Source organism: Cetorhinus maximus, chromosome 13 (assembly GCF_964194155.1).
Source record: "Cetorhinus maximus chromosome 13, sCetMax3.hap1.1, whole genome shotgun sequence".
NCBI classification, from domain to species: domain Eukaryota; kingdom Metazoa; phylum Chordata; class Chondrichthyes; order Lamniformes; family Cetorhinidae; genus Cetorhinus; species Cetorhinus maximus.
In genome coordinates this window covers 116868818-116881415 of record NC_135891.1, presented here as the reverse complement: position 1 = coordinate 116881415, position 12598 = coordinate 116868818, and the positions used below count along the sequence as shown (strand labels likewise).

The 12598-nt window shown below is 44.3% G+C and overlaps 1 protein-coding gene across 1 annotated transcript; it reads right to left on the bottom strand.

Annotated features, from left to right (window-relative positions):
• Nucleotides 1-3863: 3863 nt before the first annotated feature.
• mrpl34 (mitochondrial ribosomal protein L34) lies at nt 3864-10102 on the bottom strand. The gene is made up of 2 exons (XM_078556355.1): nt 9974-10102; nt 3864-4293 (listed from the first exon to the last, which is right to left on the bottom strand). Exons 1-2 carry the CDS (start codon nt 10006-10008, stop codon nt 3972-3974), a joined length of 357 nt encoding a protein of 118 aa, XP_078412481.1. The 5' UTR covers nt 10009-10102; the 3' UTR covers nt 3864-3971.
• Between the last annotated feature and the right edge of the window lie 2496 nt (nt 10103-12598).

The window sequence follows — 12598 nt, the reverse complement described above, 5'->3', positions numbered from 1 at the left end:
ACAAGAAAGCAATCAGATAAGGCGGCATCTAGAGCGAGAGGCAGGGCATAAGAAAGCAACATCGCTAAATCCCAGCTACAGGTATGCTGCCTGGAAAACACAACTACTAGGAACATACCCTATGGGAAAGAAAAGGTAAAACTGGAAGTTTCTTTAGAGACTCCCAAGGGTGCAGGATAGGAGGGCACGGGGTTTGGGCTACGAAGGGCAAGTTTAAGAAAGGCATCAGTAAATGGGTGATTGACAGCTGGTGACAGGGTCCACAGTGACTGTGGCCAGGAAAAAAAATTGTAGGGCTATAAGGAAAGAGCGGTGGAGTAGGATTAATTGGATAGCTCATCCAAAGAGCTGGCACAGGCACGATGGGCAGAATGGCCTCTTCCTGTGCTGTAAGATTTATTGGCACTGGGTGCATTTAAGAAACAGCCAGTGCTGTAATGGGGAGACAGTATGATTGTTATGCCAGCAGGGTGAGAAGAAATGGATTGAAGGGTCTTCAGCATCCATTGCGACCCTTGTGAAAGGAGGCACCAAAGTATATTTCATTCACGGTGACCTTTTAACAAGAGTGAGTGAAGGACAGATTGATTCTATTCAGAAACAAGCTACCTTTGATGCCAAACCACTGTCGCCAGGTTTAACTTACTGTCTGACAGAGAATCACTGTAGAGCTGGCTTTCATCCAACTCCAATGTTTTAGGACAACTCCACAGGCTTTGAACCACAGACTCGTTCCCCTACAACTCAGATCACCCCTCCCTCCTTGCTCAATCCATCCAGAACCCCTTCCCCTTTCTCTCCATCCATACCCCTTCCCTCTCTCTCTCTCCGCCCTGTAGAACCCTGCTTGCCTGTTGTCATGACATGCACTGTTGGAGGTGCTCTTATTGGATGGGCTTCCTATATTCTCCTGTCCCATAGTTTTATTCTAACAGGACGAGCCAAACACAATGGCAGAGCCCTCCCCATACAACATTTTTAAAAATGTATTCCTGGGATGTGGGCTTCACTGGCTAGGCCAGCATTTATTGCCCATCCCTAGTTGCCCTACAGAAGGTGGTGGTGAGCTGCCTTCTTGAACCACTGCAATCCGTGTGGTGTAGGTACACCCTCAGTGCTGTTAGGAAGGGGGTTCCAGGGTTTAGACCCAGTGACAGTGAAGGAACGGCGATATATTTCCAAGTCAGGATGGTGAGTGACTTGGAGGGGAACTTCCAGGTAGTGGTGTTCCCATGTATCTGTTGCCCTTGTCCTTCTAGGTGGTAGTGGTCTTGGGTTTGGAAGGTGCTGCCTAAGGAGCCTTGGTGAATTCCTGCAGTGCATCTTGTAGATGGTACACACTGCTGCTACTGTGCGTCAGTGATGGAGGGAGTGAATGTTCGTGGAAGTGGTGCCAATCAAGCGGACTGCTTTGTCCTGGACGGTGTCCAGCTTCTTCAGTGTTGTAGGAGCTGCACTCATCCAGGCAAGTGGGGAGTATTACATCACATTCCTGACTTGTGCCTTGTAGATGGTGGACAGGCTTTGGGGAGTCAGGAGGTGAGTTACTCGTTGCACGATTCCTAGCCTCTGATCTGCTCTTATAGCCACAGTATTTATATGGCTAGCCCAGTTCAGTTTCTGGTTAATGGTAACCCCCAGGATGTTGATAGTGGGGGATTCAGCAGTGGCAGTGCCATTGAACATCAAGGGGCAATGGTTGGATTCTCTCTTGTTGGAGATGGTCATTGCCTGACACTTGTCAGCCCAAGTCTGGATATTATCCAGGTCTTGCTGCATTTGGACATGGACTGCTTCAGTATCTGCGGAGTCATGAATGGTGCTGAACATTGTCGATCATCAGTGAACATCCCCACTTCTGACCTTATGATGGAAGGAAGGTCATTGATGTAGCAGCTGAAGATGCTTGGGCCTAGGACCAACATGGTTGGTCTTTCCATGTTGTTGAAGTCTGACCCGTATTGCACCCCACTTCAATAGATAACCAAGAAAAAGACACTCACTGCTTTTCCTCTATACAAAAAAAAGACACAAGAAAGGTGTAAGTACACACGCATACACTATACAAATGCAAGTATCGAGATCACAGGCTAAACAATGGAGGCTATTGCTCATTCTTTTACTTACTAATCAAAAATTTACTAAATCAAAAAAACATCTGGAATCCCACAAGTGGCTCGTGGCTAATTTGTTTGATAACACTGCTGTCAGACACGAGTCTGGCCAGTCGCGCCACAAGCAATATGGCATGGCTTTGGGACTAAAAAACTAGTGCCTAAAATTTCACAAAGTTGGCTGGTGTGACCAACAAAACTGTCACATTAAATACAGATGAGGGATTTCTTTTCCTGAGGGTTGGAAGCAGAGCCCATTATTGGGGACATGGCAAATTTTGCAAGCCCCCCTGCCAACCTACCACATAGCGGCTATATGCTGAATAATTAATGATTGGAAAAGAAATCAGCCAACAGCTGCATGTGAGGCCCCTGGAATGGAGCAGGGCCTCGTATAATTTATCTTGACATGCATTCATATCTGGGAGCGTTCACTGCTGAGATTGAGTCTCAAAAAATGCAAAAGGTTTCATTCAGAAGCATTAAAATTATTTGTCCTGATTCACTCAAAGTTTTGCTTAAGGGCAGTTATAAAAATCACTCAACATAACTTACGCTTGACAATAATCTCTTGAGTGTAGGCCTTCTAAGTGACCATTCTGCATATATGAGCCTGGGCAATATGTCAATGAACTACTCGGCTGTTGGGGCATCACAGCAAAGCTCACAACTACACGATATTCACGTGTCGCCAATGAGAGCCACATAGAGATCAGATGATTTTCTCCCCCTTCCCTTCATCCCAGTTGAGGCAAGGCAAATTGTAATTGCCCAAATCTTGCTGGATGAATAAATATTAAGAGATGTGCTGGGGGTTGCGAATCTGAAGAACTTTCCAGATGATCCAAGCTGTTCCTCTATCTTCTTAGCAAAAACAACATTTCACCCTCAGCCCCTCTACTATTTTTATGAGCTTTCTTTGTTTCCACACTAATCGTCTGTTAAATTTGCTGCAGAAAGTTAGGGTTGGAACGGAAGTGTAAATACCCTTCTAAAATGTAATAATGTGATCTTATTGAAACATATAAGATCCTGAGGGTGGATGCTGAAAGGATGTTTCTCCTTGTGGGAGAGACTAGGACTAAGGGACACAGTTTAAAAATAAGAGAGGAGATGAGGAGGATTTTCTTCTCTCAGAGCGTTGGGAGTCTGTGGATTTCTCTTCTCCAGAGAGTAGAGGCAGGGTCATTGAACATTTTTAAAGCTAAGTTAGATAAATTCTTGATTAACAACAGAATCAAAGGGTAGAGTTGAGGCCACAGTCAGATCAGCAATGATCTTATCAAATGGCGGAGCAGGCTCGAGGGGCTGAATGGTCAATTCCTAATTCATACGTATGTATGTTGATACCATGCTGATCAACCTCTCTGGCTCAGAAAAGGAACAATTTGAACTGTCGAGTCTCATTCTTCAGGTAGGTAATTCTTACTTTTCTGTTCTTTCTCTTGCTTTTCCCTCTCGGTCTTACCGGTCATCCAATCTTTCATTCCCTCCCTTTCTCTACCTGATTTGATTCTATTTCAGCCTATTTCCTTCTTGGTCTTTAAATCGCATAGGTCACATTCACTGTTTCCACTTCAGGGAGTGCGAGGGTAACCATTCGCCAGTCATTCAGAGGCCCCAGTGTCCTTGCAACATCCAGGGCAAAGCTACTTCCTTCTGAAAGGAAAAAAAGTGTAACTAATGGCAATGTCTGGGTTCCCCTATTCCTGAATGATAATGCCCCAAAAAAGAACAACAGACATCCTATAAGCCCAAAGAGTTTAATACAATATGTACAAAGATATTCAGAGTGCAGTATAATCTCTCAGCTCGTCTGTTCCTAGTTGGTTCACGTCTACAAGAGTTACATGACACTCAATGAGTCAATGATTTCCGACCCTTGAGCATCCTGCGCAGTATCACCTCGATGCCACCCCTTGTGCTGATGCGCTTCTGCCAGCCGTGAGTCCGTATCCTCTTGATAGTCTTTGGTTGGTACTCAGTGCCGCGCTTCTTCGTCCGGACCTGCCCCTGGCTCCAAGGGAAAAACCGGGAGCTCAGGCCACCGGTTTCCGCCCGCCCCGCCAAGGAGCTCGGGATCAGGAGGCCACTGGGCCGTGACAGGAGGGAGCTGCAGAACTTGCACAGGCTGGAGCTCGAAGGCACAACAGGCGCCAAGAACTGCGCTGGCTGCCACCTGCAGGAAGCAACAAAGATGACAGAGGATGCATTAGAGAGCTTTAGTTTCAATGTAAACATTTGGGATTTATTTGAACAAAAAATATGCCGACCTTCTCTGCCCCTTCCTTAATGCCTTGCTAATGAATACATTTGGTAAAGGATGTTGATAAACATCTGGTCAGGAATTAAATTAAGGGTTATTAGGATTGAGGGAAAGAGAGAGAGAGAGAAAGAGGTGGATAGTAGAGATCTACTTCAGTCCCCATCTGGGAGTCATATATTTCTCTCCTTACATGAACATGTGAATTTGGAGCAGGAGGAGGTCACTTGGCCCCTCAAGCCTGCTCTGCTATTCAATAAGATCATGGCTGATCTAATTGTGGCCTCAACTCCACATCCCACCTACCCCTATACTCTTTGATTCCTTTGTTAGTCAATAATCTATCTACCTCTGCCTTAAAAATATTCAGTGACCCTGCCTCTACCATTCTCTGGGGAAGAGTGTTTCACAGACTTATTTTTATACCCTGCTCTCTGCTTCAGAGGGCGGTGGAGGCTGGGGTCATTGAATACTTTTAAGGCAGAGGTAGATTGATTCCCTTGCCTAACAAGAATCTATGGTTATTGGGGGTATACAGGAGTGTGGAATTCAAAACATAAAGTGATCAGCCATGATCTTATTGAATAGCGGAGCAAGTTCAAGAAGCCAAATGGCCTCCTTCTGCTCCTATTTTGTATGTACGTTTATAATAGAAGCTTCAATGTAAACTTGTCACAGCAATTACATCCTCCCACCAGTGGGGCTGCTGTATAATGTATATAGGCAGTTCCCGTTAAAAACATAGCAAAAGCTATTTATAATGATAGAAGTTGTGTGCAGGTGTAGGGCTTTTTAATATGTATAAAATAAAGTAGCTGGATTAGGAGATGGTCACTTGGTCCATTTTTATATGTTAAAGTACATTGTCAAACTATTTTCAACTCTCTCCTGCATTAGGATCATACAATGATCACTGAATTGTTGGTGGTGCACCATAAGACCATAAGATATAGGAGCAGAAATTAGGCCATTTGGCCCATCGAGTCTGCTCCGCCATTCAATCGTGGCTGATAAGTTTCTCAACCCCATTCTCCCACCTTCTCCCTGTAACCTTTGATTTCCTTACCAATCAAGAACCTATCTATCTCGGTCTTAAATACACTCAATGACCTGGCCTCCACAGCCTTCTGTGGCAAACACCACTGTGTTTCCTCTACTGTCCCACTGTGGTAGCACATCAGTAACACTGATTCATTTCAATATCTGAGGCAGGAGTGTGAGGGGAGGGGAGATTAGGGTGTTTGATAGGAGTAAATGAGGAGAAACTGCTTCCACTGGCAGGGAGTGTGAGGGTAATCAGATGACACAGATTTAAGATAATTGATAAAAGAATCAAACTGAAGCTCAGGAGCAAGATGTTTTCACTTGCGGAGGAGACCAGAACTAGGGGCCATGAATATAAGATAGTTGCTAATAAATCCAATAGGGAATTCAGGAGGAACCTCTTTACTCTAGAGGGTGTTGAGAAGCTGAAGAGTGGCTGAGGCGGAATACATAGATGTATTTAAGAGGAAGCCAGATAGGTACCTGGGGAAGAAAGCAATAGAAAGTTATGCTGATGGGGTTGTAAATGGAAGGGTGGGAGGAAGCTCGTGTGGAGCATACATACTGCATAGAACTGTTGGGCTGAATGGCCTAATTCTGTGCTGTAAATACTGTACCATTCTATTTAATTTTTTTTAATGGCATTTCACTCCCCAGCAGCATTCCCTCTTCTGCCTATATTCATCCTCTTAGATAACAGCACTTTAACTGCCACTAGGCTTTTTAACTGAAACCTGCAGTGCTCAGCCCATTAATACATGGGCATATAAAAACTAGCCTGGCTGCTTGCCAAGTTCAACTCCAAATGGAACAAGACTGTCTCTCACTTTCTGTCCTGCCAGCTGGAAGACTCTGTCTCAACTCCATTTGGATACAGTCTCCAGTCTAATTTATTTTTTGATTGTAAGCCCGTTTAGCAATCTCATTCGGAAAGAGACCAAAAGGGAGCAAAACAGGCACAATCAGTCTATCGCTGACTTCCAACTGACCCATTTCATTTCTGGCAATGTCTGTGGAGTATGAAACAGAGTTTCAGGTAGATGCCCTCTCATGAAAGGTTTCTACTTCTCCCTCCACAGATGCTGCCTGACCTGCTGAGTATTTCCAACATAATCAACATCCTGGGGGTTACCACTGATCAGAAACTGAACTAGACGAGCCATATAAATATTGTGGCTACAAGAGCAAGTCAGAGGCTGGGAATCCTGCGGAGAGTAACTCACCTCCTGACTCCACAAAGCCTGTCCACCATCTACTAGGCACAATTCAGGAGTGTGATGGAATACTCCCCACTTGCCTGCCTGAGTGCAGCTCCCACAATGCTCAAGAAGCCTGACACTATCCAGGACAAAGCAGCCCACTTGATTGACACCCCATCCACAAACATTCACTCCCTCCACCACTGACAAACAGTGGCAGTATGTACCATCTACAAGATGCGCTGCAGAAACTCACCAAAGCTCCTTAGACAGCACCTTCCAAACCTATGACCACTACCAGAAGGACAAGGACAGTAGATGGATGGGAACACCACCACCTGGAAGTTCCCCTCCAAGTCACTCACCATCCTGACTTGGAAATATATCACTGTTCCTTCACTGTCACTGGGTCAAAATCCTGGAACTCCCTCCCTAACAGCACTGTGGGTGTACCTACACCACATAAATTGCAGCGGTTCAAGAAGGCAACTCACCATCACCTTCTCAAGGGCAGTTGGGGGTGGGCAATAAATGCTGGCCCAGCCAGCAATGCCCACATCCCATGGAAGAATTTTAAAAAAACTGTTTTTATTTTGGATTTCCAGCTCCCACAGTATTTTGCTTTTGTTCCACTTCATTTCTAGTGTTTTCTGCAAAAGTTTCTATATGCTCATGACCCCAGAAATAAATCAGGCATTACACTCAAATGTCTCACTAACTTTACATATATTAAAATTTCTACATCCGTATCTATTTGGTGCCAGGTTTTACCAATCCAGCTGTCTAAAAACTGGAGTTGGCCGAGCAACCGGACAATTTTAGAATGTGCCATGCATTTTGTTCTATTTTACTCAATTAGATTAACTTACCTGGACAATTCGTCACGGCGTGGCATGGCATTGGACTTGTTACCGGCTTCACCGCTTGCGCGCTGGTCTACTCCCGTGCTCCAAGCAACCCTTGCCCCCACCTGACCCACACTGGCCTGAACCGCCCGTTGCCCAAAGCGCGTGAACCGAAATCCAGCAAATCCAAAATCTTGCGCGGCCTCAGTCCCGAGGCTGCAGGTTTTGAGAGAGTGTACCTGTATATATATAAGGCTGCGTTTACTGCCAACACCGCACATGTGCAGTTCTGGTGTTTCTCCGCCATGCTTATTGTCTGACAGGCTCATGCAGCCATCTTTGAGACTGGCACACTGTATCAGACTAGCAGCAGAACAGGATTTCACAGACCTGACACTGCTAGATTGAAATCCATTCAGTGTCAAAGAAAAAAAGGTTTGCACCATTTTAATGCAGAAGTAAAGTCGATAATTTAAAGCAGCAAATTAACGGGCAGAAAATCTTGGAGACACTGAGGCAGCATCTTGCGTTGAATGTCTCCAGAGTTTTCTGTTTCGAGTTGAAGCGTCAGCAATATTTTTCTTGCCTCTTTTGTGAATTGTTAATGATGGCTCTTGACAATTATTCAACATAATTAAAATATTAGGAGTGGGAGCCGCTTCAGTGCAGCTATTGTTTGGTGCCCGTGCTGTTTGAACATTGTTAGTGGAAATGTAATTATTTAATCATTTTTCTGCCATTCATCTGAAATTATAAAATATTAAAAAACTTAAGATCTGCATACATTTCCTGCCTACAAACCCCATGTTTTGGGAGCACTTTTACAGAATAATTGGCAGGCTGGGTGCAGCAGTGACGTCTACGCGGACCATGCGCATACACAGACGGCCATATTGTGCTGGCAAGAGACACACACATATATATATATATATATAATGGAAACTTCCTATATAAATTATACTACACCCACACTGGTGGGAGGTGTAATTACAGCATGACAAGTTTACATAGGAAGCTTCATTATAAATTTGGAATTTATAACATCAAGATATAAACATAGGGAGAGAAACATATGACTCCTACATGGCGACAGAAGTAGATCTCTGCTATCTATCTTATCCCTTTCATTCTTTTTTTTTATCCATCCTAATAACTCCTAATTTAGTTCCTGACCAGTTGTTTATCAACATCATTTATCAAATGTGTTAATTAGCACAGCATTAAAAAAAAGGAGAAAAAAGGTTCAGAACAATTTTTTTGTTCAAAGAATTTACTATTTAATTTTTTTACATCCAGCTGTAGTGACCTGCCCTTCCAGAAACACCTATGGAGCATAAACCCCACCATAGACTAGTTGGGCTAAATGGTCTGTTCCTGTGTTTCAATTTCTACACAACAAAGTGCACAATGTGACAGGGCAGATTCAGAAAGTAGTTTTAAAAAAGCATATGGGATCCTGGGATTTATAAATAGAGGCACACAGTACAAAAGCAAATATGTTATGATGAATCTTTATAAAACATTGGTTCAGCAATTGGGGTATTGCATTCAGTTCTAGGCACAATTCCTTAGGAAGAATGTGAAGACTTTAGAGAGGGTGCATAACATTTATAAGAATGGCTCCAGGGATGAGGGACTTCAGTTTCCTGGATGGACTAGGGAAGTTGGGGATATTCTCGTTAGAGAAGGTTGAGAGGAGATTTGATAGAGGTATTCAAAATCATGAGAGGTCTGGACAGGGTAGATAGGGAAAAACTGTTCCCATTGACAGAAGGATCCAGAGCCACAGGACATTGATTTAAGGCAACTAGCAAAAGAACCAATGGCAGCATGAGGAAAAAGTATTTTATGCAGTGAGTGGTTAGGATCTGGAATGCACTGCCTGAGTGTGGTGAAGGCAGGTTCAATCATAGCTTTCAAAAGAGAGCTGGGTGAGTTGCTCTCGCAGAGAGCCTGCACAAACACGTCAGGCCAAATGGCCTCCTCCTGTGCCATAACCATTCCAGGATAACCGATTCCCCCTCCCAACCATGAAGAATATTCCTAATTACCTCCTATGCTGACAACAGGTGGCCAATTGCCCTCTAGCATCGATTCTCCCATGATTGCCATTTTCCATCACTAGACACTAACCCCGCCCCCCCCAACCCCACTTCCCCCCCATTGTATCAGTTCAGGCAGAGTGCAGGCTGACTCTTCAACTGTGGGTGGCATCACGCCCACTACTGCAGACTCTGACCAGTAGGGGGCGGTAAGAGGTGGTTGCAGCGGCCCCCTGTCCGACTGCGCGGGGAATGTGGGAGTGCTGGGCTACGATGCCCCTCAGAGTCGAAGAGTCAGAGGTCGTTCGCTGTCCACGAGCCTCGGGCAGGTTCAGAGACCCCAGAGATGAGTGAAAGTGGAGGGCGCTCGGGGTTTGCGGCCCCCGGAGACAGACCCGCCCCAGAGAGAGGGGTAAATTCCCGGGCTCCTGGGGGACATCCCTCCCGCCCTGGTTCCCCCGGGTACCTGCAGCCCCGCACCGCCGCCCTCAAGAAGCTCATCCTCTCCCACGACTCTCCTCAGGCTCCAGCTGAACGGCGCAGGCCCGCGCACCCACCCTCCAGCATCTCGCCGCTTCATTGGCCATTCTGCCCCAGCACCTCATCCAATAGTAAACCGCTTTGCCAGATCAACAACAACGCATGCGTACCACGCTATGCATTCTGGAGATTGTAGTTCACCGATTCCCCCCTCAACAGCAACTTACATTATTTGTATAGCACCTTCAGCACAATCAAATATTGCTGAAAAGAGAGACTTTTGAATTTTTTTCACAGGATATGAGCGTCACCAGCTAGGCCAGCATTTATTGCCCATCCCTAATTGCCCTTGAGAAGGTGGTGGTGAGCCACCTTTTCGAACCGCTGCAGTCCATGTGGCATGGGTACACCCACAGCGTTGTGTGCTATTGCCGAAGCTTCTTGCTTTGCTCTCATCAAGACAAACACAAGAATGCCAAATTTCCAATGATCACAACAATTTATACGACAGGAGAAAATGGTGTTGATTTGTTAGCAAGTTGACTCTGATTGGCTGAGGTGTGGCCATGAAGAAAGCATCAGGAAACTGTTGGCTCTCCAAACTCCCCCATAATTCAAAAAAGGCATCAGGCTTGAACATATTCCTTTTTTTTGCAAAGAACAGGTCCTTGCGTATGAATGCATGTCACTTCTAGCAAGTGTAAATGAGCCAGGTTATGAGCCAATCAGAGTATACTTGCCAATCAATCAGCACTCTTTTTTTCTTGTAGCATATATTGTTATGATTGTTTAAAATTTGGCATTCTTGCAAGACCAACATGTCCCTCTTTTCAGCAATATTAAAGTTCTGTACTACCAAACAACTGCATATAAAATGTCCCAAGACTCTTTACAGGAGCATTATCAAAAAAAATTTACACTGAGGCAAACAAAGAGACATTTGGACTGGTGGCTGAAAGCTGGGTCAAATGTATTGGTTAGCACTTCTGAAGTGTAAGCACTGTTGTAGGAAATGTGGCATCCAATTTGTGCACAGAAAGCTCTTACAAACAGCAATGCTATAATGACAAGATAATCTGTTTTTGTAATGTTGATTGAGCAATAATTCTTGGCCTAAGACACTGAAGTGAATTACCCTGTTCTTCCTCAAATTAATGCATTGGGATCTTTTACGTGAGAGAGGCATGGGAGAGATTTAAGGAGGGAATTCCAGAGCTTGGAGTCTACGCAACTGAAGACAACAGCTGCCAATGGTGGAGCAATTAAAATCAGGGATGTGCAAGAGGCCAGAATTAGAGGAGTGCAGGGAGAGGACTTCTTATTAACTAAGCAGAATGTCACTGGGTTGCACCAGGTGTCATCTGTCAAATTAATCTAATAAAAGCATCCCTTTTAAAAGTGGCACCAACAATAAACATCAAATTATAAATGAAACCAAAGGAAACGGATCAAATTAAATCATATCATTTTCTGTGTCAAGCAATGAGTTCCAGTCCCTCTGGTGCCTATCAGTTAGAGAATTAACTTAGGAGAGGAGGGAAAAAAAGCTGTCTCAAAACAAAAACAAACCACATGAGCTTTACTTTTCATGAACGACGATGCCATCTACATCTTATGCGGTTAGTATCTTGCCACCTGTTAGATTTTTCCATATGCAACTGCTTACATTGGACAGATGGGGCATTTTAATTCTTCATCAATAAAATACCACATGACAATGATGGTGATTTTACAAGTGTTGGTAACTCCAGTTTTGTTATAGTGGGTAAGGTTAAACTTGGATAGTGGAGTAATCTGCCATTATTAAACGGCCTCCTGTTACACACCTTGCCAGAATTAGTTTCTATTCATTTCAACAATATATAATGGGCATTCAGTCTGATACCACCAGTTGTTCACCTCCAAATAGGCTGAAAGTTACTCTCACACATTTTAAGAGCTTATTTGAATAATCAATTCATAACTTTTTCTTCCTTTTTTGCTCCTCTCCTAAAGACACTGAGTTACAAACAGTAAGGGTAAATAGAGATGGTAAAATTTCACAAGACAATAGTTAGAGCACAGTTAAGGCACTATGTACACTTTCAGGCGCCCATTATATATAGGACATTAAGACCATAGAGAGCGTGTAGTGTAGATTCACCAGGAGGATTCTAAGGGTGAGAAACTAGTTTGAAGAAAGACTTGAGTTTATTTTTATTTATTCATTCTCAGGATGTGGGCATTCCAGATAAGGCCAGCATTTATTGTCCATCCCTTTTTCCCCTTAAGAAGGTGGTGGTGAGCTGCCTTCTTGAACTGCTGCAGTCCACATGGTGTTGGTACACCAACAGTGCTGTTAGGGAAGGAGTTCGAGTATCTTGACCCAGAGAAGTGAAGGAATAGTGATAAAGTTCCAAGTCAGGATGGTGTGTGGCTTGGAGGGGAACCTGCGGGTGGTGGTGTTCCCATGAGTCTGTTGCCTTTGCCCTTCTAGGTGGTAGAGATCACAACGTTGGAAGGTGCTGTCCAAGGAATTTGACATTTTTCCGCAGACCATCTTGTAGATGGTACACAGTGTGGCTACTGTGCTCCTGTGGTAGAGTGAATAGTTTGCCAGTAAAGTGAATTC

What these genes read in the sequence shown, in the direction of transcription:
- mrpl34 (XM_078556355.1), bottom strand. Translation starts at nt 10,008, where the DNA reads ATGAGCTTCTTGAGGGCGGCGGTGCGGGGCTGCAG. An exon ending in GCGGCGGTGCGGGGCTGCAG is followed by an intron (nt 4,294 to 9,973) that starts GTACCCGGGGGA and finishes TGCTTCCTGCAG; the next exon opens with GTGGCAGCCAGCGCAGTTCT.